This window comes from Gallus gallus, chromosome 11 (assembly GCF_016699485.2).
Source record: "Gallus gallus isolate bGalGal1 chromosome 11, bGalGal1.mat.broiler.GRCg7b, whole genome shotgun sequence".
NCBI classification, from domain to species: domain Eukaryota; kingdom Metazoa; phylum Chordata; class Aves; order Galliformes; family Phasianidae; genus Gallus; species Gallus gallus.
This window is the reverse complement of record NC_052542.1, coordinates 1322977-1347404: the sequence shown is the minus strand read 5'-3', so window position 1 is coordinate 1347404 and position 24428 is coordinate 1322977. Positions and strand designations below refer to the sequence as shown.

Genomic DNA, 24428 nt, shown 5'->3' with positions numbered 1-24428 from the left:
AGATGGGTGGCTTTCAGGCTGCCCTTATCTAAGCAGAGATGGCGGTGGGTTCTGAAGCAGCCAAGAAACACAAATCATCTCCTGTAAAGCTTCCTGCTGGTTGCCTGCATGCCAGGTTTGCGTGTGGCACTGAATGGCTTCTTGAAGCGTAAACTGGAGACCTGGTAATTGAGTGGCTCTTGTGTCTTGAGGTTGTGATTGTGACCAGCTGTTGTTACGTCTCTCTTATCCAGCCCTTCTGGGAAATCACACTGTGATTATATTTCTGGCTTAAGACACTTTTTTCCTGATCAGGCTGGGCCTCACAAAGAGGTTGCCACTTAGAGGTAATTACTTGCTTTCAAGGCTGAACGTCTCTTGAGGGTTCCAAATAGAGGATTATCAAATTAATTAGTTAAACCAAGAGGTACTCTTGTGGAGCCAAGGCCTGCTTTGCTTGTGATCTGAAATAAAGGTTTGAATATTATTAAGCCGCATTTCGCTCTCTCTTTATGTTCCTAATGGGGAGAGGAGTAGCTCAGTCCTGCAGTGTTGATGGTGCTGAGGGCTGCTTGCAGCACTTGTTTACTTGAAATAGGTTTAGTCAGATGAAACATCCATCACTGGTCTTAAGGCACCTGCTTGTGCTAAGCAGGATCTGATGCTGCTTCTTGGTGGCTTCCCATGTCCCTACAAGCTGACGGGGTTCACAGTGGGTGGCTTGCTGGGATCATAACGTGATGAAGCTGTGCTTTGAGTGCACAGCTTAACCCATGGGACATCTGCACAGCCATGTGTGTGGATGTGGGAGGTGGCGGAGAGCCCTGGTGCAGCAGATGCATGGAAGTGGGTTTGGAGTCATCTGGTCTGCCACCACCTGCTCCTGGGCTCTCCTTGCCCCTGGAGGTGGCCGTAGACATGGGAAGCTCCCTGTGCAGAGTATGACACTGCTGTTCATGCTGAGTTAACGTGGAGTGCATGGGGTGTTTTGCTGCGAGCTGCTGGCTGCTGCAGGGAGACTGTCTAGCTTGCATTGCGCAACTTCCCCTAGGTCAGAAGATGTCCTTATCTGGCATCCAAAACATCTGTGTCTCCTCCAGAACAGCTGAGTCCTGTTGGTAGCAGTACTGAGCTCTCCCTGCTTTGCACAACTGAGAAGCAGACCTCTAATAGCAGGGGCTCAAAGCAAAGTGCTCTCTTCCTGTCTACCTGGGGCCTCAGCAGGCACTTTGATAGCACTGCAGCTCCAGAACCCGGGTCCAGAAAAGGGGAAATATCAAGCAGAACCCCACTACCGGGTGCCAGAGTGGTTCCCCCAGTGTAAAACTGCCTGTGGGTCCGTGCAAAGCACCTGGATCCTTGTGGTTGGCCCAGCCAACGCTTTGGGCAGGCTGCTTGGTGCCAGGGGCTCCTGGCCACTTCCTCACCCCTTCCTGGCCGACAGCAGACTTCTGCACCAGCATCAGCAATTAATGTTCAACCCGAGGAAACCACAGGGCTCGCGTAAGAGTGAGGAGCTGCTCTGAGAGGAGACAGTATGAGCCTGTGTTGGGGAACAAGCGTGGCATTGTTGTGCACCACACTCAAGGGGCTGTTCAACACCCACTGGAGTGCTGGCTGCAGCTGGCTGCCATGTGCTGGTGGAAGAAACAGATCTCCAGTGCAGCAGACGAGGGAGAGGCCGCTTTGCAGTTAAGAAAAAATTATCTATATTAGGATCCAGCCAAGAGTAAACAGCACCACGATGTTCCCTGCAGCACTGCACTGTGGCACAGGAAATCACATCACTGCCGTTGGCTGCAATGGGTGAGTGGAAGCTGGAATGGGGGAAGATGCTGAGCTGCTCTCCTGTTAGACAGCCCCTTCCCGCACTGCTTCTGCACACAGAACCATTAAATTTCATGTGGTGTTGGCCTGGGAACTTGCACAGGGCTCTCTGTCGTCATATCCGTGGCTAAGACATCTGCTGCACTTCAAAAATCATGTGCATAGTATGAGTAGCACCGGGTTAGCAAGTGTTGGCTGATGGTCTGGGTTGCATCTGGCTCTATACCTGGTCATAGAGGTGGAAAACGTGATGGAAACTGGATTTGAGGTGTGTGCGTGCACTTACGTTGTGCCCTCCTTGTCTGTGCTTAGGGGGATGCTGCAGACTCCTACACAGTGCCCAGAGCTGCCCCCCCTCTCTGCCTGACTCTCAAAGAGCTGCAGTTAGGTGGTTTGATAATGCCTTAAGCCTGCTGCCGACTGGGGCTGCAGGAGAAGCCAACTTTGTGCTCCCAGGGGTGAGAAGAGCTGATAGCTGCTCTCCTGGAGCTGTTAGTAGAACAGCTCAGCATCTCTGCTAGCACTTGTCACAGCCAGCTGGATGCCACGTGTCCTGCACAGACAGTGCTCTCTGCTGCCCTTCTCAGTGTGGGGACAGCCCATGGGGATGCTTCCAGCACCTGCTGGAGCTGTGGTCATGAGCTGGGAGATGTTCTTTGGGGAACAAAAGAAGGGCAAAGCTGCTTTGCAAACGTAGCCTCGTGCAGATGCTGAAGTCTGCACTTAGAGGCTCTGCTTGGGAGGATTCCTCATCCTTCTGCTGTGGATTTGACAAGGAGGGAAGGGCTCTCTGCACGCAGAGGCCGGATTACGGATTCCTTTTTGGATGCTGGGGATGGTAACGACTGGGTGGTTGCGATCCCCTCTGCATCTCAGGGATGCTGTCCTTCACCCAGCCTGACCTCACCTGGCGTGGGCAGGAGGTCCATGGGGAACCTGCAGTGGGGAACTGCTGCAAGGAGGGGCCGAGTAGCTGCCGATGGCCGTGGGAAAGGCTCTGCCAGTAAGGACGTCAGAAGATGTGCTAAGCAGTGATACAGCTGCTCTACCCTGCTGTTGCATCCCATCTAGGAGGGCCTCTCTGCTTAAGGAAAGCAAACTGAGCTCCTGCAGTCATCCATCCTTGCTGCCCTTGGCTGCAGCATCAGAGGGCTTTGGCAGCAGCTGCTGCTGCCCAGCTTGCTGAACCTGTCCCTGCAGGGAACGCGGTCCCTCTTGCTGTAAGTCTCTGAGTTCCCCTCGGCATGCACTGCTTTGTGTCACTGTCACCAGCAGCAGGGTGCCAGCACCCTGGCTTCCAGTCTTGGAGGTCCATCCCTAGCAAGGCTCACGTCATCCCAAATCCTGCAGCCCGGCCCCACATCCCATCCTCAGAGCTTCTCCTCCGGGTCGCTTCCCGCTGTGCCCTGGGTGCCAGCAGGCCTGGGGTGCCGGCACCTGCCTCCCCCTCCCTGCTGGCTCTGCCCTTTCCCGTTGTTGCTTCTGGAGGCTGTTGCCTGCCTGCTCGGTGACCTTCCCCACTCTCAGGGGCAGTATTTTGGCCCTCGGCCATCTTAAACAATTAATGGAGGGGTGGAGAGACTTGCCATGTTAAATTACTTCCTCCTCTGGGAGGGGGCGAGGTCTGTGCTTCTCGCCTGATCCCAATGCAGTTTGTTGCCGCTGCCTGAAGCGGTCACTGCCTCTCTCATTTCCCTTCCAGAAGTTAGAAAAACAGCTTTTCTCAGTGCTCTTTGCTCATTTCTCAGTGTTTTTGCCCAACCCTCAGCGCTTCCTCGGCATCTTGCAGAGCGGAGAATCCTCCCTGAACTCAGAGCGAAGCAAAGCCAAGAGGAGTGTGGGGGAGAAACTTGGGCTGGAAAGCTCCCTGAGAAGCTGGACACCTCCCTGGGATGTCTGCAGTGGACTTGCTTTCCTCCAGCAGTTCTTCGGATCTCCCCAGGCGATAGCAGCTCTGTGCCACAGAGCATCCCTGCTGAGCAGGCAAAGGACGCGCGGGGAGCAGCGATGCCATAGGGATCGGCCAGCGAGGTCTCTGTGGGGCTGGGGGAGGCAGCACCCCACGCCATGTCCCTCCACTGCCGAGCACTGGGGTTGGCTGTCAGAGAAACCTTGGAGGTCCCCTGCTCCGTAGTGTCATGAGTTAGATTAGTTGGAGCTGTGCTGGGGGCGGCGAGGGCTTGGATTACAGTCCGGGACTCAAAGTGCTTCAGCGGTTCACGTCGGAGGGGAGAGGAGACGCCCCGTCGCACACATGGAGGAAAAAGAGAAAAAAAGCCACTTTTGGAAGTGAGGGGGGAAAAAAGGAGGCCGAGAACATGGTAAGGAAATGGCTGCGGAGGGCTCTGGAGCAGGGCTGTGTGGGACGGAGCTGCGACGGGGCGATGCCGGAGGTGGGAAGCGGTGCTCCGGTGCTTCCCGTTGCTCCCGTTATTTGGGTGCCAGCCCTGGGGTGGCTGCGGGGACACGGGGCTCTTCCTGGCACCGATCACCCATGGGGTGCTGCTCAGGGCCCTGCAGCAAACGGGCTGGGATGGAGCAGAGCAGGCACACCGCTTGGATGCGGGGCTGGAGTTGGTGTCCTGCTGTGGGCAATGCCCCTTTGCAGAGCCTGGGGAAGGGCAGAGCTCCTTTTCCCCTGCCCAAAGCTGGCACTGGACACTTAGAGAAAGTGCTGAGAAACCAGCCAGGCAGCAGAGCACCCCATCTCCCTGGGATTGGCTGTGGGGCAGCCCTCTGCCTGGACATGCCATGCACCCACAGGGGTTGGGAATCACAGACCAGACTGCCTCCCGGTGCTTTGTTTGCTTGAGTTGCTGCTTGGCCACTTCAATCCAGCTTCTGGGCTTGGAGTACGTTGGCTTTCATCAAAGGATGAGTTGCCCAACTCCTGGTTTCTGCAGCCAGCTAAGCTGACAGGCCTGCATCTCTTCCCTTGGCCTGCGTCTTTGCTTCCTGCATCTCCTCTGCCAAGGACCCCATGGCTCTCCTGTCCACTCCTGCAGCCACAAGCTGTTCCATTGGACTTGAGCTTCTGGTGTCCTGGTGAACCAACCAAACCCTGTAGGCAAAAGATTTGGATCTCAGTGGATGTGGGTTGGCCTGTGGGACTCTTGGAGGCTTGGCTCCTGCTGGGGGCTGCCCAGCTGTGCGAGGCAGGTGACTCTTTGCTATCAGTGTGAAGGATGCTCCACTCTCCATGCATGGTATGTAGTGTTGCTGCAGCTGATGGGTGTCTGAAGCACCAAATGGGCAAAGATACCTTAGGGCACAGGTGCCCGCTTCCCCCAGAACTGGCTTTTACAACTGTGAAACCTCATCACACTGTGGCTTTCACAGCTGGGGATCTGCTCATGCTCCCCAGTAATGATCGCTCTTCCATGGGAGAGAGACTGGACTTCACCCTGACCGCTGGCTGGGGCACAGGAGGTGGTCAAGGCACATGGCTGGGCCACAGTGCCACAGCTTTGCTTCTCCTGGGGAGCAGTTGCCACCCAAGCAAGTGCAGGACTGCGCTCCTGAGGAGGTTGGCTAAAGGCAAAGTGAGCAACAACCCGTGGTGGGCCCAGCCCTGCTCTCCAGGCTGAGGGACAGCTTCATCTCCGGGAAGCTGCTCGGGCTGCCTTATGAGGCTGCTCTTCTACCCTTGATGGGAAGATTGCTGCTTTCCAATGGTTGCTGGGTATATTCCAACTTGTGCAAATATTGGTGTCTTCCTGCAAATGAGTTCAGGTGGCACCTCTGTGCTGATAAGAGAGGGGGATTTCAGCAGAAAAGACGGTCTTTGTGTCATCCTCCCCTTATGTCTTCTGGGTGGGAAGGAAATGAGTCTGGGAATCGCAAAGAACTTTAAGTGTTTGGGATTTTCTTTCTTTATTTCTGTGCCAAAGCAATGAGCAAGAGTTTTGGAACACAGACAGAGCCCAGAGGCGTAGTCCTGAGCACATGGAAGTGGTCTGAAGGCCATCCCCTCCGGGTGACTATCTGTGCTGGGAAGGTGACCGTGCTGTGCCTTGCTGCAGTGCAAAAAGACTCCTTGCAGCAGTGAAAATAATGAGTCTGCAGGTGCCAGACCAGCTGCACCCACACACCTCTGCCCAGCAATCACATAACCTGCACTGCTAACAGGTAGGGATGCAAGGCATCGAGTGTTTCTGGTGAGATGCTGCAGGTTTCCACAGGGGAGCACACCCTGAGTGTCAGCACTTATCTTCTGAGAATTGGCATCCTGCAGCTCACAGCTCCGTGGCCATGGCCCTGCTGGGAGCAGGGTTCAGCTGCAGGGAGGAGGTTCATCTGGCTCCATGTGGGCATTGGGGTGGGAAAGCTCTCCTGGCCGCTCTCAGAGCTGTCCCTGGCAGTCTGTAAGCTGTCAGGAGGGCAGGGCTGCCTTGTGGTCGCAGGGTCTGCGTGCTGGAGGTGCTGGCTTTCCAAATAAGCCATGGGAGAGGCACGCTCGGAGAGTGAATAGCACTGCCTTTGTGGCTGCTACAGCGCACTGCACGCTGGCTGTGGTTCTATGAGGAAAGGCCATTGCTAAAATGGACCTCCTCCTGGTGCTCAAAAGACATGATGACATAAAGGGGGATGCCCTGTTTGCATGGGTGGGATGCTCGGGGCTGTGCGTCTGCGCCATGCATGACACCTGCCTTGCGGCTCAGGGTCACAAATGAATGTGCCCATATCCCTGTGCCCCATCCCTGTTTGCTGGTTTGGTCTTTCATTAAAACACAAGAAGAACAAAAGATTGGGCATTTCCTGGGGTAAGTGTTCCTGCTGGGTCGTGTGCACATCCCGTTTTCTTGACTCGCTGGATGCCAAGCTGAAATATCAAGATCAAAGCAGCACAGAGCGAATCTGAAAATCTTCTGTCTGCTCAGATTGAACATCTCACTGTTGGTCTGGGAAGCCCAGGGTGAAGCCCTGGCTCAGGCCGCAGCCATTGGTTGGGGTGGAACCGAAGGGCTCAGGTGGAGAGGAATGGCACCAGCTGAGGACAGACACGTGTGCTCCTCTCACACGTGGGGGGATGCGATGGGAAGGGACCTCTGTGGGGCCCTGTGGTCAGCGCTGGTAGGACAAGATGCTGTGGCCAGGTGGGGGCTTGCCTGGCATGGGATGGAGAAGCTAGAGGAGCCTGAGCCTCAGACGTGGTGGAAGGATGTGGGTTATTTGCTGCTCGTTGTCATCTTTCAGAATACATTTACCTTTTGAACAAGGTCCTTCTCATCCGCTCGGCAGGCTGGTATGCAGACCCGTTAATGGATCAAGGGGAAAAATGCCTGTGGATGTATTCCCCTTTGTGTTTGGGCTTATAACCACCCACGTTTTGGCATACATCCCTTCTGTGCACAAAGATGTCTTTTAGAAATCGCTAGTTAAATCTCCACCCTTCTTTGATATGTATGGAAATAATGGGACACGTGAGACTTTTCTATTAAAAAAAAAGAAAAGAGCCATAAAGGGAGTAGCTTTAAAAGCCCTGTGTTTACCCCTGTCTGACTCGGGCGTTTAGTAAAAGCAACGCACTGCATTTATGACTGATGTACTTAGCTCTCCAGGAGGCACTCGTTTAGGGCTTTATCTGAATACAGGGGAAATGTTTCCGTCCAGCTCTAAGCCCCAGGCTTGGCTGCTCAGGGGCGGGAGAGCTTCAATGTACAACATGCATTGCCTCCATTTCCCAGCCAGCTCTGAGTGCCTTGGAGCAGATGCAGCTCGCTGGAGCAGGTACATTTATCCAGGCAGGGCTTGTGGTGTCCCTGGGCTGCCTGCCCTGGCCTTCTGTCCCTGCTTGGAGGTGAGGTGCACGCTGGCCACTGAACTGCTACTGCTTCTCCCATCAAGGGCATGCAGGGATTTGCTCCTCCAAGGGAGAGCCCCTGCACGCTTGGTTTTCTCCCATGAACAGCCAACCCTGCTGGAATTGCTGCCCTGGTTTCAGAATGCTTATTTTTCCCCCTCCTTGATGAAGCAGGACTTGTGTTTCACAGGAACGTGGGGTGTTTGAGGCCAAGAGGAGCTCATCTGTTCCGGGATGCTGAGACCATGGAGTGTTATCTGGTTCCTACATTAAGTCTGGGAGCTCATTTAACTAATAGATGTTCTTTTCTTAGAGGCATCCACCCTCACTTATGGAGGTTGGAAAATCTGCCCTTGGGAGCCTGTCCCAGCAGCTCGTGCACCTTGCAGGGGAAGGGTGGGAGCTGGATAATGGGATCTGCCTGCAGCCTCACACCCGCTGCTGAAGCAATAACCTAAATGGTGACCCTGTGAAGATCATTCCTGGTACTTGTCAGCTGTCCTCCTGGAGGATTATCATTTTCTCTCGGAGCACAGGAGGCTGCCCATCTGCTGGGAGGTGGTCGCAGATGGATGTCTGAGCATGATATGTGGGTTAGGGTCTGACGCCCCTGGCTGAGGGATGCTGAAGGCAGTGACATGCTTGGCTGAGAACTTCTTCCATGTGCTTTGCAGCTGGCAGGCGTAAACAAATCCTTCACTTCAGGTGGGGTATTAGGAACAATTTCTTCTTCCAAAGAGCGGTGATGCAGTGGCACGGCTGCCAGGGAGGTGGGGGACTCACTGTCCCTGGAGGTGTCCCAAGAGCCATGGGGATGTGGCACTGAGGGACGTGGACAGAGGACGTGGTGGGGTGCGTTTGGGGATCTGAGACGTCTTTTCCAACCTTAATGCTTCTGTGATCCTGTTGAGAGCACCCCGGTGTGTGGCAGGGGTAAGGAAGACGAGGTGCTGCTGCTCAGGTTGGTTGGCCAAACCAATGCTGGTGCCTGAAGCTGGGAGAGGAGCAAATGCTATAACTGAGAAGATAAATGAGCTGAAGCAATTGCTTCCATTTGGTAGTGAGCGTGGTGATTTATTTATTTATTTATTTAAGGTCATTTGCTGGAAGAGACTGGTAAGAAAGGGCACTTTCTTACACTGTAATGTGCCATTGTTTGGCCTGTGTAGAAGTGGAGGTTCCTGGCTGGGGTGGCACTTTGAATGCTGTGAGCCCTGGCTGGAACACAGGCACGCGGTGCTGGCTGCTCAACGAGCCTGGGGAGCTCGTGCAGCTCTGTCCTGGGGCCTCAGGGAGGTGACAGTCAAATGCAGGCGCAGCCAGCACCAGTCCATTGCTGGGAAGGGTGTTACCAAAGTGCCCAGGGCTTTGTACCGTGCTGATTACAGCTTTGGTAATTAACTGCATGGTTAGAGCTATGCCAATGATATTAAAAAAAAAAAAAAATCTGTGCTTAGACAGTTATTTCAGATTAAGGACCTAATCCCTTGATTAAACTAAACCAAGGCAAGCTGGTTCCCAGCTGTATGGTGGTGGTGCATGCACAGCTCTTCTCACCCGCATGCAGGCCCCCGTGTCAGCTGGAGCACGTCTGCTACAGGACAGGGCTTGGGTCTGCTTTCTCAGATGCTCTTTAAACACCTGTCTGACCCCCTGAGCTGTAGCTAATAGAGGGCAGCCTGTGAGGAGAAGCTTATCTCCATTTGGCTGTAAGAGGTCTTGCTTGGGCTACGGGTCTGTGCCCCGTCCCCGGTTTGGCCACCCTCATCTGTTGTGCAGTTGTCAGCAGCTCTTCTGACGCGCTGGGCGTTGCACGGACAGATGGGAGCTGCAGGCAGTGCTGTGTAGTACTGGGAAAACCTAAAGGAAAGGGTGGAGAGGAGGGAATGCGGGGCTCTGAGGAAGAGGTGCTGAGTGCTGTGCCTCTGAGAGGCTTGCACTGCTCCCAAAGCTGCTCAAGACGTCCCCATTGAGTGCAAACCAACGCAGGCTGTGGGGCTGCCCCGCCATTCATGCCCAGCCCTCCCGCATGCGCAGAAGCGGGACCTCCGAGCTGAAAAGCAAATACATCATTTTTTCCCCTTTGTTTAATTAAACAAGAGATCATGAGTTAATCGCTTCCAAGCGCTTGTTTTCCTGCAGTGCCTGGAATGCTAATCCTGCGCGGCTGCCCAGTAGGAGCTGCTTTGGCGGCCGCGTCCGCCCAGGGAAGGGCTGGGGAGCAGGGAGGCATCTGGAAATGATTCCCAGAGCACCACTCCCTGCGAGGCCGGAGGGGCCGGTGGAGGCACAGCCTGTGCACGGAGCCGGCTTGTGAGAGCCTTCTGCAGGAGCACAGCTCGCTGCTGGGCTGCTTCTCCCTGAAAAACCCTCACACGGTAACCCACGGAGCAGGCAGAGCCACTCGTGGGTATCTCGCAGACCAGCGGTGTGAATGCCAGCCTCATAGCAGCAGTGCTCAGTGAGCAGAGTGCTCTTCAGGCCCAACCAGCCCAAGGCAGGCGGGGGGCTGCGGCCAGTGCTCCGCTCCCAGCCTCCCCCCGAGCCTCGCAGCCGGGGGAGCTGGCACTTGTGCTGGGAAGATTTTCCTCTCTTGAACTCGTTGCCGCTGCTGCGATGAGAGCGGCTCAGGAAATGGGGATGGGAGGGTTCTTCTCCCTGCAGAAAAGGAGTGGGAAATCTCAGATTTTGTCAGGAAAACAAGCCTTGCTTTTAGCTGGAGACCTTTTTGAACACAGAAATCTCTCTTTCTTTTCTTTTTCTTTTTTTGTTTTTTTCCCCAAAGGAAAAGCAGCCTGGCTTTAAGCTTGCTGTCAGAAAGTGGAAAAGGTTCATGGAAAGCCCAGAGGTCTGTTTTTACTGGAAATGAGGTTTCTCACGTCAACTGAGAGCCCGGCAGCCCCAGCCAAGCGGCGCAGCACGGCAGCCTGTATTGGCAGAGTGAGCCGGCCCTGCTCAGCCCGCCTGGGGCTCCCTTCCCCCAGTCCCCAAACCTGGCCGGGGGCCACACGCAGGCGACGTTTGGAGGCTGGGTGCTCACCCTGCCAAAGCTGCAGAGCCTCAGTTCCTGCTGCCAGATGTGTGCCTCAGCATGTGGCGTGAGCCGGTTCAGCCTGCCAGAAAGGAGTGTTGTCTGCCATAAGTCCTGGGCTTGCAGGACTTGCTGAGAGCTTTTAGGAGCCTTCAGACAGCATCTGGGCTGTCAGCAGGGAAGATTTGTGCCTCTTCTTCGTGTTGTCCTTGTTCAGGACTTTTTGTAGATGAGTGTTCTTGAGCATGATGCTGGCTTCCATCCAAGGTGGTCGAGTGAATAATTACAGGGAATGGTGGGTCTGGGTGGCTCCAGCAGTGCAGGTCGGTGCAGGAAAGGGATGCAGCACTGTCCTGCGTCACCTGAGCTGCTGTCCCAGGCGCTTTCCTGATGTGTACCCTTGGGATTCACCTCTCTTCTCCCTGGCAGGCTGACTTCTTTTCCAAACCTGCAGGAGGTCTTCTGTGTTCAGCCCTAACTGGTGAGCAGCAGGTCCCAAAGAGGAAGAACTTGAGTTGGAAGGAAATCGTAGAGTCATTAAGGCTGGAAAAGACCTCTCAGATCCCCAAGCCCAACCCCACCCCACCGTGCCCACTGCCCACGTCCCTCAGTGCCACATCCCCACGGCTCTGGGACACCTCCATGGATGGTGACTCCCCGACCTCCGTGAGCGGCTTTGCCACTGCCTCACCAGTCTTCCTGAGAAGAGATCTTTCCTGATGTCCAACTTGAATTGCAGCATGGCAGGAGCTCCCAGTAGCTGGAGCTCTCTTCCTGACCGCAAAGGCATCCAGAAAGGGCTGAGGAGCTTCTGCTTGCTCCAGATGCCTCCTGGCAGGCTCCTCGCATGCTGCAGCAGCTGCTTGCACGAGGAGAGGTAGATGGGTCCCTGGAGCAGGGCTGTAACATCAACCAGCTCCCAGCTGTGGTGTGGTGAAAGCTGCCGTGGCCGGACGTGACCTTAACCTGGGCTTTATTTAGAGCCTTGATTTATGGAGCAGTTATTTTTAAAGCCTGGTTCTCTTTTGGGAGGTGTGGCGGCAGCGTGCAGGAGTTCATGGGCCTCCTGTGCTATTTACAAAGAAACATTTGAGTCCCAAGACTTGTTTTTTTTGCTCAGGGAGATGCTCGCTGGCTTGGTTGGAAAGCAATCCTGTTTGCGTTTGTGCCGAGCGGCTGGAAAGAAGCATGTGTTCAGGCCTTTCCCATTAGCAGGATGTGGCAATGCTGCTGGAGACCGGCCGGCCTGAGATCTGCAGTGCACAGAGGGGGCTGCTTTCTCTAGGAGGGCCCTGTGCGGGGCTTTGCCAGCTCTCAGGCTGCTGTGCAAGCAGGTGTGGGCAGGAGTGCATCCTTTCCCTGGATCCTTGCTGGGTTTGGCTTGCTTTCCTTCTCCCGGGACAGTGATCCCTTATCCTGGCTTGGAAAAGTTTCTCCTTGTGCCTCCTGGCGGGGGTTGCATACCCTGCGTGGCACAGGGGAGGTGGCTTGTGGATAGCATGGGCTGTGGGCTTCTGATTGGCATCTGGAGTGCAGGATGCTGTCCCCTTCTCTTGGCGTTCTGCTTGAGTTCCCTGTGCCTCCAAACCACGGCTCCTTCAGGGCTGCTGCCCTTGCCTTCTCTCCCCTGAGAAGTTAACAGGACAAATAAGCAGCTCCATCCCATCTCCAGGACTGTGAATTGATTTCCCAAGTCTATGCTCAGAGTCCAGCCTGCTCCAAGCTCTGCCACGTTGCACCCTCTGTGTTCGGAGGAGGCTCTGCCATCAGGTGGATCCCAATGGGATGTGTGCATTTGCAACCACGTTTGGGGCTTTTCAAGTCAAGTTAGCAGAGAACCTAGTGAAATGATTCAAAGGTGGGGCTTGAAAGCAGCTCTCTGTCCTTCAAGCCTGAACAGGTATCGTGGCTTTATGGTACTGTGAACCAGAGAGAGGGAAAGCGTCTGTTAGCTTTTACAATGGCTACAGGCTATGGTTATCCTGTATTTTACTAAAGGAAGAATAATACATGGCTTGGTTTATTTTAACCATATAAAGGCTTTTTGATTCGGTGCCAGTGTTAATAATTATCTTGCAAAGGCTTTGCTCAGGCAGCAGGAATGGTGTGAGAACCTGAGAGCAATGCACCGGCTCATGTGCAAATATTTTTACTTCTTTGTTTTATTTGCAACAGTAAACCGAATTCACTGGGGAGGGGGGGATTAATATCTGCAAGAATTGTGCTAGAGGTATGGGGGCAGAGGGCAGAACAGAACCCCACAGCTGCCATGGGCTGAGCTTTTGAATCAGGGGCTGTAGAGGATCAGGTGGAAATCATTTCCAGATGCTGCCAGCTGTAATACCAGTGGGAACCCACGGCTGGGCTCTTTAGTGCTAGGGGGAAGAGCAGCAGGTGAAGGCCTCCTGCTCCCCTGGGGGCACAGGACAGCCCTGCAGCTGGTGGCACAGCCTTACCAGAGCTGTGCTTGCCTTCAGCTGGCTGCCTTTGGATTCTGATGCTTCTCAAAAGCACAGTTCTGTATGTTCTGTCAGGTCCAGCTGGAAGAGGCTTTGCATTCTAGTTAACAGAATCAAAGCTGGGGGTTGATACTGCTTTTGTGTTCTGGGTGGATAGAAGCTAAACCTCCCATTTAGGTTTAGACCTAAACACTGAGTCTAGCATCCAGCACTTGCCAGTGTGCACAAATTACTCCTGCTTTTTGAGTCCTTGGGTTAAGAATATGAAAAATAGCTCCTAAACCTCTGTTTATCTGGTTACGCTGACCTCGAGGGCTATGGCAGGAGGCAGCTGGTTGCAAACACGTTAGGTGCTTACCTGCTGCTGTTCAGCCTTGCTTGTTGCTGACATCAGGAGAAACAGCATCAGAAAAGCTGAAGCAGTGCCACGGGCAGATCGTGGCTCGCTGTCACCCACACTGGTGCAGGGAGGGATTGTGCAGGCACTGCCTGGATGTGCCCATCTCTCCTGTGCAATCCTGTGTGCTTTCCTACAGGAAGGCTTGCGCCACTGAGCAATACGTTGTGCCTCCATGCTTTCAAAAATGAGGAATGGAAGGATGGGAGGGTTTGTGTGAGGAGCGTTATGGCTGCAGGTCACTTTAGGCTTGCTCTGTGGCTGAGGCATTTCCTCAAGCTGATGTCTGGAGCAAAGGACCCTTTCCTTCGATGGAAGAAGTGAACGTTTCCTTCCTCCCCATCCCTCCTCCTGCTGGTCCCAGCTGGCAACATGAGCTTTGTTTAACTTTCTCTCCAGATCGTGCTGTGGAACTGAGGTGTGTTTTCAGGCATGTCCATGCAGCTGTTCCTGTTCTGCGGGAGGCTGGAGGCTTCTGGGCCAGAGGCTCAAATGCTTTCGCCGTCTCTAGTGAAAGGAGGTGGATTGATATCAGAGGAGGATCTGGCCAGACACCTGAGTAAACTTTCATTTGGTTCCGTAGCAAAGCTCACTCCCACTGGCTCTGGGTTAGCCAGAGGGGTCCCCTGTAAAACAGAAAGGCAGGGAAGGCTCTCGATGCTCTCTGCAGATGCCTGCAGATTGCTTTATTTTGTTCTATTTTTTTGGCAAGCTCTCATGACTTGCACCCATGCAGCAGATCAGAATTTGGCCTCCAGCGCTGGAATGGGTTCTGACAACGCGGGCAGGCTGTGGCTGGCTCCGAGCAGCAGCAGCAGCAGCAGGGGAAGTTGCAAGCCATCGCCTGAGCAGGAAACGGGCACTGAGGCGCGTGCTCGAGCACCAGGGGCGGTCCTGTTCGTGCAGGCTGTGGTCCTGTGCGAGGCATCCCTCACTGCAGAAAACTCCTGGCTCCCAAAAAGAGCCTGCCGTGAGAATGATGAAGAATCGCACCAGCGAGCGGCTTCCCCCGCTACCAACCAGCTCCAGCAGCACTCTGGGTTGCAGCGCGCTGAGGACCGCGGGCACAAGCGTTCCCCCACATCTCCCCTTGGCCTGCAAAGGCTCACAGCAGCGGTGCCCGGGCGGCAGGGCTGTGCTCCATCCACCCCATGACACTCTCGCTCACTCGCACGCACTCACGTGCTGCGGTAATGGTTTAATAGCAGCCCCACCCAGCTCAGCAAGACGGACTTGCTGCGTAAGCAAAAGCTGGGGAACCTCGCCGCTGTGCGCAGCGCTCCGTGAGAGCTTCGCTCGCCTTTTGGGAGAGGTGGTTTTTCTTTTTTTTTTTTTAATTTCTTTTAATCCACCTGAAGTTGCCGGTGCCAAAAGAAAGGAGGGAGGACGGCAGTCTGCTGCTTTGATCCTCTCCCCTCCTGCGCTGGGAGGTGGCTGCGCTCCCGGCACAGAGCCGGCCGGGGCGTCCCGCGCCGCCGCACCGCTAACGCTGTCTCTCTTGGCAGGACTCGGAGTCGCTGGACGGCTGCATTCAGAGCACGTTATCAGCTCTCTACCCCCCGTTCGAGGCTACGGCCGCCACCGTGCTGTGCCAAGTTTTTGATGTGGTGGAGAAGACGTACCGTGGGGATGGACTGCGCTACCTCATAGACTTCCTGATTCCAGCCAAGCACATCCTGCAGTGCATTCAGCAGGATGCCTGTGTGAGTACATCACGCTCTCCGCGGCCTGTTAGGGCTCTGCTGGTCAACCTCCTTTCTGCTGGAGGATGTGAAGTGCCTGGCAGAAAGCGTGGGCTCGTCTGCAGCAGCCTAGGTGGGAGGGCAAGGCAGACAACTAGGAAACAGTTGAGGAATTGTTATTGAAAGCAAACCTTGCTGAGATCAGGTGTGGAGAGGTGCCCTCTCCTTCCAGAACCGGAATACTGAGTGGAAGGCTTTGGGGCTTGGCAGGGAGGGTTAGCATGGTCGTAGAACCATAGAATGGCCTGGGTTGAAAAGGACCACTATGATCATCTTAATATCAACCCCTTTGCTGTGTGCAGGGTCACCAACCAGCAGACCAGGCTGCCCAGAGGCACGTCCAGCCAATGATGGCTGAGTAGGGCTGAGCTGAGGGGCTCTCCGGCTGCGGGGCTGTGGGGTGAAGCGTTGCCCTGGTGTGCGTCCCAGCAGCCTGGCTCCCTTCGGTGGCTGCTGGAACCATCGCAAGGCTCCGTAGCCTCAAGGAGTCACGTTACTGCCAGAGCGAGACCGAGATTAATGGGCTTTGCTGTTGGGAGGCTTAAATGTTAGGAACGATGAGTCAAATGCCTCCATTGCAAACTTGGCTCCGAAAGAAAAGAAACCACCACCCTGTAAGTAGGGTTTGCCCTGGCTGCTTTGGCTTTGGCCATAGAGGCTGCACGCAGCCAGGTTTTCAATACGTTTCCTCACGGCCAAGGAGGGAAAATGCCACAATGCTCAGCTATGGCTGAGGTGAAGCGCTGATCCCCACGAGGTCTGAGTGTGGGGATCTGCACAGCGCGTCGCGGTGCGTGAAGAACACAGCGTTGTGGGTTCGGGTGATGACAGCGAGGCGGCTCACGGCTCCTCCCCTTAGCAGGAGGTGGGCAGACACCCCTCCCTGAGCGCCCTGCAGCCTCCTCAGCCTTTCAGCGCCCACTGCGGGAAGCCGACTGGCTTTCCAGCAGACCTCGCTGTGGCGCTGGGCCCACGGCCTCCGGCTGCCGGCCGGCGCACGACGGAGCTCCTATAGGCCGCGCGTGGGTGTCGGTGGGCGGCAATATGGCGTCGCGCCCCTCCTGCTGCGGGCGGTGGGGACGGAGCCGCGAGGCTTCGCTCGCCACAACCGATGGCCGCGCTCAGAGTAGGGCGTGGAGGGCGGGCCCCGCCCAGCCCAACAGCCAATAGGAGGGCGGTTGGGGCTGCGGGAGCCAATAGGAGGGCGAGCGTGGCTTGACGGGCATAAGGAGAGCTGAGAGAGGCGGGAGTGCCGCCCTGAGGCGTTGGTGGCGCTCTGAGGGCCCGTGAGGCGGAGAGGTGAGGGCGGCTGGGTGCTGCGGTGGGAGAGGCGAGGGTGGGCGGGCTGGGAGACACCGAAGTGGGAAAGGTGGGGGCTGAGGAACATTGAGGTGGGAGAGGTGCGGGCACTGGGCCCTGAGGCGGGGAGGTGTGGGTGGTGGGGCCCTGCGAGGCCTCGGGGTGCAGCCAGCCCCCCAGGCTGCAGGGAGCGGGCCGTAGTGGTGGCTGTGTGAGAGCCCAGCGCGGTGCTGTCCCTCCCCATCTCCAGCCGTGTCGGTGACCAGCAGCAGCACAGAGCGCCTTCCCTCCTCGCTCATGGGCCCTTCTGGCCCTGACTCATGAGTTTGCACGCCCGGAGCTGGCAGTATGAGGCGAACAAGGGAAACTCGGAGGCACTTTGTGCTTTCTTTACAGGAGGGCTGTGCCAAATTTCGCTCAGAAGTCTGCTTGTTTGAATTCTTATTGCTCAAAATTACTTCTCGTTTATTGCCGACTCCATCTCTTCACCGCTGTCCCTCCTCACTGTCTAAAATTGCAGGACTGTTTCTCATTACTTGTTCCCTAAAAGCTTTTCCTGCCTTCCTGAGGGTGCAAACAGAAGCGGTGTTTCCTCCTGTGTTTTCATTAAGCTTTTCCTAAGAGCACTGAAGGGCAAAAAACAAACTGCTATCTGAATGGCAACCAGGGAAACTTCTGAGGGATCAGGATCTCGGCTTCTGCAGTGGCTTCATGAAGTCACAGAACCATAGAATGGCCTGGGTTGAAAAGGACCACAGTGATGATCCAGTTTCAAGCCCCTGCTACGTGCAGGGTTACCAACCAGCAGACCAGGCTGCCCAGAGCCACATCCAGCCTGGCCTTGAATACCTGCAGGGATGGGGCATCCATAACCTCCTTGGGCAACCTGATCCAGTGCGTCACCACCCTCTGGGTGAAAAAATTCCTTCTCATATCCAACCTAAACCTCCTCTGTCTCAGTTTAAGACCATTCCCCCTTGTCCTATCACTATCCACCCTCGTAAACAGCCATTCCCATTTATGTGCTCCCTTCAAGTATTGGAAGGTCACAACAAAGTGTTAGGTGAGTTCATGGGCCTCAGCAGGGTGTGACAGAACCAACAGTCTGTGATCTCCAGGTGTGTGAGAAGGGCTGTGCTAGAGTGTCACTGCTTGGAAACCAGGTTTTGTTACAAGCCTTCAAATCCTGGGCTAACTGTACTGCTTGGTTTGTTCCAGCCCAGCTGTCCCCATGGCCCTGGGACCTTTGTGATACCTTTGTCATTGGTCACCAGCTCTTTCCTGTAAGGCAGCGTTCTTGGCTGCAGCTGCTGGGCACAGAGCCTGGCACTCCCCTCCCAGCCTGGTTTGGCTCTGGCAGCGACTGAACATGAGAAGAGCAAAAATGCTTGGGCCTCAGATTAAAATGTTAAAACAACTGAAATAAGCCTCTTCATATAATCTTCTCTTTGATGGTGCTTTTTGGAGCAGCACAAGGGTGCTCTGCTTCTAAAGTTCTAAGCCTCTGAAACATTTGGGCTCTGGAAGGGCTTGTGTTCCTGCTTGTTGGATGTTGATCTGGCTCTTGCTGCAGTTCAGATGGTAGCTTTGCAGATTTATCAGCAAGTTCTGAGAGCTCTGTGTTTTGGGTTTGGTGATTTTATTGGTGAGGCTTCTTCTACTTGCTGCGTGTCAGTAGGCACACAGGTCATCTCAGCAGTGAGGTTGCACGTCAGAGGCACAAAAGCCTCCAAACCTGCATCCAGGTTTTAACTGAAATTTGTTATGTCACGTAGGTGCAGATGGAGCTTTATGTTCGTGCTGTTACTGGTGGTGTTTCTCACTTCTCTCTTGCATAAACTGTTTGTAGTCCTTGAGAACTGACCCTTTTTGTCTGCCCACCCTCCCCCGATGGCCTCAACACGCTCGTTAAGAAATACTCTGATGACAGAAGTCTCCTGTGAGTTATCTGTGGCCTGAGAATGGCTGAAGCAACTTCTGCAAACTGTGTGTTGGAGGAGGAGGTCTTGATCTGCTAAATTTAGCCATGCTGTGCAGGAAAGGGACCGTAGAAGACACCTTTGTCTTGGGGATCAGAAGGCATGAGGGTAGAGGGCTGCAAAGCTCTGATCCACTCATGTTTGAGGGAAGCACGAGCAGTGTGTCAGGTCATATAGGGTTTGTTTTTAAAGTCAGTTTAATGGAAAGAGAAGAGAGAGGGAGGCAGATTTCTGAGTTCAAGGTTGGGATATAAAGAAAATATTAATAAGATCCTCCAAACTAAACAGAGTCTTAGCTTTTTTTCTGGTAGTAATGCAACATGTGGGTATGGCAGTGGATAGTTGGCTGTGCAGAGAATAGGGGTAAAAGTGCCGTGAATGAAATGGGAGCAGAAATGACTAGGTTGGAACAAAAAGGACCAGCTGATCTCCTCCTGGAATGTGGAAGAAGTTACCACATAATGCTGATAACAGGGGTTTGTATTGAGTCTATTAAGTCAGGGCTAGCAACAAAACACAGAGAGCAAGCTGAGCGTACAGCAACCACAGTCACTGAGTGTGGAGGGAAACAAATGAGCCTTACAACATTTGTTAATGTTTTCTCACGTGGTTTGCTCCATGGCAGGTAGTGTCAGAACAGCCTTTCCCATAGAACAGCACTCTGTCGAGAGAGAAAGGTTTAGTGGCTTCATCTTGTCCTTTGCACGATTTCTTATGGGTCAGATGGAAAGTTAATGACTGTGTCAAAGGGACGGAGGTTTATGCAAGCATTACAAGATGGGCAGAAAAACTGGTGGAAGGAAGGGTGTGTGTGCTGCAGTGAAAACTGGGTTGGAAACGGGAGCCATGGGACGCATATTGCTTCTCATCCGTGACCTTGGCATAAAAAGTAAGAGTATGCTGATGACCAATTTGTGATGAAACGAGGCTGGGAGACATGAGCAATAGCAGGAGGAGGAGGTGGATAAATGTATTACACAAGATGAACTGTGAAACTTTGTACTGAAGCTCATCTGATGGAAGAGTCAGAGTGTGAGCACATGCCGTGATAAAGCGGGGGGCAGAATTTGTGTTTTGGGTTCAGCAGGTGGGGAGCAGAGCTAGCAGGTGGCTGTGTTACTGTAGGAATGTGGCTGGAAGGGTGAGCGTGATTGTAACTCAAGGGAGCAAAATGCTTCCATCCCACTTGGGAGGTGTTGGTGCCGTTACACCTGCTGTCCTGCAAGGCTTCACACAGTAACAAGTGGAACCGTGTTAAAAAGGCATCGCTGAGGAGGCGCTTCAGGCAGGCCTAGGAGATGGTCAGGGGAGGTGCATTAAGGTGATGTGACATACGTCAGGGGAATTGGCTGCAGGGATGGTCAGGAGGAATTACCAAACCTGAGGAGTGAGCAGGTGCAGCGAGGGTGAGAGACCCGGATGGCTCCAGGTACAGACTGGCGGACATGGAGACTAAATTGGTTGATGCCAGTACCTGTTGTTTCAGTGTGTGTGAGAGGATCCAGGAGGTTGCTTCGAGTCCCGTGGCCTCTCTGCTGTATAACAGGTTCTTTGAGTTGAAGTATTTTTCTGCCATCTGTCTGGCCTGCAGAATACAGCACTTTTATAAATAGCAATCTTTGTCAGGACTCCCATGTGACCATGTAAGAGGAACAAGATAAAAGGCCTGAAGTCGGTGCTGCCAATCCTAACACGTCTGGGTTTCTAGATGACAGCTTTCCAATTAAAGTATTGCATCCAGTACGGGGGAATCCCTTCTAAGACCTTGTCTTGACAGAGAAAGTTGAAGTTAATCATGAAACTGAAAATGAATTATTACTTGTGGCTTGATTTAGACCTCATTTTACCCCAACAGAATCGAGTTCAAAGCAGCGATTTTTACTTTCTGATGTTGTGATAAAGCTGTAAATAATTGAGTCAAGTTGGTTCAGCCGTGAACTTTTACTTAATTGGGAGCTATCTTCAGACTTGTCTTGTTTGATGCCTGGAGTCACTGCTTTTTTTTTTTTTTTCCTTTTAAATATGGGAAAAAGATACATGGGGGTGTGGGGACTCCTGAGTGCCGCTGTGTGTGGGGGTGAGGGTGGATTTCTAGGGAGCTGGAAGGCTCACACACTGAGCCCATGTTGCAGGTGTAGGGGACTCCTGTTACGCCTGTAACAGGACTTCTAAATGCAGACGTGGAGGAAATGCTGAAATGAAGCATTCAAAACATAGCTGTAAGTTAGAAAACTAGGCAGGTCAGTGCCTAGCGGGCATCTCCAGGAGCTGCTTCTCAGCTCCTCAGCACTTCAGTATGTTTTGCTATCAACCTGACCCAAAATAATGGTTAATTCTGGAAATCTGAAGATGACTCAGCCTCTGGTGGGAGTTCTTAAAAGTGAAAAACATTGTTGACGTGAACCAATATCTGGCTGACTACAAAATCTGGGTGCAAAACATTTGTAAATGGGCTTGTATGCAGAACACATGGTGTAGCTGAGGGTCTCAGGGCTAGAAACAGCACCGGGATGCAGCAGGTCAGGGGCTGCACGGCTTGGTTGTGCAGGTCCTGCTCTGCTGCCTCCTTTCTCCTGCTTCGTTTCATCGATCTCTCTTTCCATTCACTGGTGGGTTTACAGTGATCCCTTGCTGCTGAATCCTTTGTTAACTTGTCTCCACCTGTTTTCGCATAGGCTCTCAATTGCTCCAGCTGTGTGATGCCTTTTACCTGGCTTCATGCTCTTCTATTAGACTCAACTAAAATCGGATGGAACACACTGCACACATCAGCAGCACATGCTCAGGAGAAGAACTGGGTCCTCAGAGCTTAGTACCTTCATTTTTATTTTTTTTTTCCCTCCCCCACAGCACATCTAAGCCTAAGGACCCTTTACCAGGCAGACAGTGTCTTGTGGCTCTAGGCTGGGTGGAGGCATTCTGTGCTGTAGTGTTTCTGTATCTTTAGCCTATTCCTGGTTAGTTTGGAGTACACTTGGTACAACCTAGAGCGTGCTGTATAAGCTCTGGATGTGGTGCATATTGTCGACCTCTGGTTAGGCTGTGAATGGTCTTTAGTTGAGGACAGAGGTTGTTGTGCATTTGCAGCACTAAGGTAAAGAAGAGGTCTTCTGCTTGAGCACTGGGAAGTGGGAACTCCTGGCATCAGTACCCCAGGGTTCTGGGCTCAGACCTCTGCCTGTTTGTGCTGACCCAGCTTTAAGTAGGGCTGATGCTTGCGGCAAATGGCTAGTGTGTGTATTCAGCTCCCGAGACGCTGCTGATCTGTGATGGCAACTTGTCAATAAATGGTGTTTGTTTCTTTTTAAAGAGAATATCTCAGTATAGAAAACTCCCCTACGCTAACTGCCAAAGACCCCAAATTTAGCTATGCTATTGCTACAGCTGGTCTGTAAAAGAGATGTGCAGTCTCTCCCGTGCGAAGGCTTGAGCTGAGCTGCGTTCCTGCTGCTGAACATGCTTTCTGTTTCCTCTCTAGGTTCAGTACTGTGGCTTGCTGTTTCGCCACGAGGGCTGGCCCCTGTGCATTCACGAGAAGATCGTAGTCCAGCTGGCTTCCATTGACTGGCGAATCTTGAAGCCTGGTGACTTCTACCTGCAGGTGGTTCCCTATCTGAAGAAGTCTCCACGGATTGTATTGAAGTGTTTAGCAAAAGACAAGCATAATGTAGAAGAAGTTGTGATTCCAGAAGTTTCCTATACCTCTATTTTTACTCTGGAATGGTTGAGTACTATCAATGGAGAGCGGATGGGTATAGCACTGGAAAATTGTTTACTAACCACTGATGATAAAATATTTCGTGTTCCCTGGGATAACGTGGTTAATCCGGAATTTATAAATAAACCAAAAATAACTGAAAATAATATTATCACACAAGAGACAACAGGGAAACCTTCACTTTTGTGTCTCCCCATGGACCATGCTGAGCGCAGCTTGCCAGACGTAGAATCTCAGTACCGACAGGAACAAAGTCCAAATTGCAACAACCTGGTTGTTAGCAGCCCAGCTCCGCAGTTAGGTGAAACTCTTGTCAATGGTGTGTGTTCCAGTCCTGTTCCTAAAGAGGATTTGCCAAGTGACCTTGAAGGGGAGTACGTTGAGCTTGCCGAAGTTTCGCTGCCCCGGTTTGGACCACAGACAGGCTCGTTAACCCAGTCACTAGCTTTAAATTATCTGACTCAGCCTAGAACAAGAGTGAATGCATCTAAAGGCAAGCACAGATTTATTGTCATTCAAGATAGCACCTACTCCAAGAACTTAGTTCACTCAGCACTTATGCAAAAGGAGCACTGTCAGATGGACACACTGAGCACTTCTCCAGAAGTTCTCAAAAATGTAATTCCTTTGGAAAGCAACAAAACGACTGCATGTGAGGAGCTGTCTCCAGAAGGTCAGCTGCTGTCAGGTGGTCCTGGGAGCATGGGAAACAGTTTTCCTGCAGCTGCAGCTCCTTCCTGCAGTGCAGAAGATTCCTGTGCTGCAGAGCAGGAGGCCTGGAGTGAGTGCTCTGTTGATTGGCAGTATGCGCCGTGCAGCAACGGTGACGTGTGTGCTGGAGATGGTGTCAGCTGCAAAGCACAAATGACTGGTTCTACTGGAAACATGGAATTAGAAAGCGATGGTTCTAGCATAAATCCCGGTGTTGAAATACTGGAGCAGAGCCCAGGAGCGAATCTAGATGCTGCTGCTGAAGAGGAGGTTATGGAAGAACACAGAGAACCACTGGCAGAGCATCAACATGAGGTGACGCAGGTGGATCCCTCTCTTGGGTCTGTCCTGGGGCCTTTGGGACCGTGCTGCACGCTGAAGGAAGGTCCCCATGCTTCTTGCCAGAGTGCTGGTGAAAGTACTATACCAGTCCACGCCACTGCATTGCCTGCCACGCCTGAGAGTTTGGCTGTGGGTGTGGAGAGAAGCTCTCCTTCGGGGAACGTGACAGATGCAGCAGCAGTCCGAGCTTGTGCTGATCAGGAAACAAATTATAGTTGTCCAGTAAATCCTCCAGAGCAGTTGAACGGAGGAGAAGTAGGTGAAATAGAGCTGGGGAGAAGAGAGAGCCCTGAGGATGAAGAGATTGAACAAGTGCAGGCTGTGAAGGAGCATCGGAGTAGCTGTAGTTGCTGTTCTACCAACGCTCCTGCGGATGGAGTGCTTTCAGATGGTGAAGAACAAGAGGTCCCTGCTTGTCAGCATAAGAGAGCTGAAGATGCCATGCTGCCCCAAACTGCACTGCCAGCAGAGAGTGGGCAGGTGGCAGAACAGTCAGGTACCAGCGGATCCTTGCTGGGTCTTGACGCTCAAGCAGAAGACTCGAGTCAGTTTGGAAGCCACAGATCTGGAGAGAGGTGTGGGGATCCACGAGGATGGACAGAAAACCAAGGCAATGGAAGTGAAATGAACTCTGTGCTGAGCCCAGAGTGTGTTTCAGCACAGGACTCGCAGGGAGGGGAGGAGAACCAAGACAGTTTTTCTGATGTGGACAGGACAAAGGCTGTAGCCTTAAAAACACTGGAATCCATACAAGAGGAGCTGGAGGTTGGACCACTGTCCTCAGGACCTGCTGAGGGGAACATAGAGCCCACTGCTCTGCATTCCCACCCAGAGGCAGTTCCAGAAGCATCATCTCCTAAAGGTACAGGGTCTGAGTGTTTGTGTGTTTATCTGACTGATAACATAGGCAGAAAGCAAAGTGCTTGGGAGCTACTGTTGGCAAGTACCAGGAGGTTTTGGGGTAATAGCACAAACCACAGGAAAGTGGTTACGTTGTCATTTTTTGTGGCTTGAAGTTAACTTTCTCTTCAAAGGTGGATTTATTGCAGTATTTTGTTCCACAGCCTTTGCAAATTTATGTTATTATGAAGCAAAGTTGGGGTGATGGCTCGTGACCTCCACCTGTTGCACTCATTGTGTG

The 24428-nt window shown here is 53.2% G+C and overlaps 1 protein-coding gene across 11 annotated transcripts in view; it reads left to right on the top strand.

Annotated features, from left to right (window-relative positions):
• PLEKHG4 (pleckstrin homology and RhoGEF domain containing G4) overlaps nucleotides 1-24428 on the top strand; it is an 82766-nt gene that overhangs the window by 2341 nt on the left and 55997 nt on the right. For 7 of the 11 annotated variants that reach the window (XR_003077171.3, XM_040646014.2, XM_004944100.5 and 4 more), the window contains exons 1-3: nucleotides 10679-14808; nucleotides 15002-15199; nucleotides 21995-24149. Coding sequence is in view for 10 of the 11 variants with exons in the window: in XM_040646014.2 (XP_040501948.2) it covers nucleotides 14227-14808; nucleotides 15002-15199; nucleotides 21995-24149 (2935 nt within the window). In the remaining variant the exon portion in view is untranslated. Of the gene's footprint in view, nucleotides 1-3454; nucleotides 5935-10678; nucleotides 14809-15001; nucleotides 15200-16489; nucleotides 16538-21994; nucleotides 24150-24428 lie in introns of those variants that run through there. The other 4 variants (XM_015279198.4, XM_046899590.1, XM_015279197.3 and 1 more) reach the window with 4 other exon arrangements.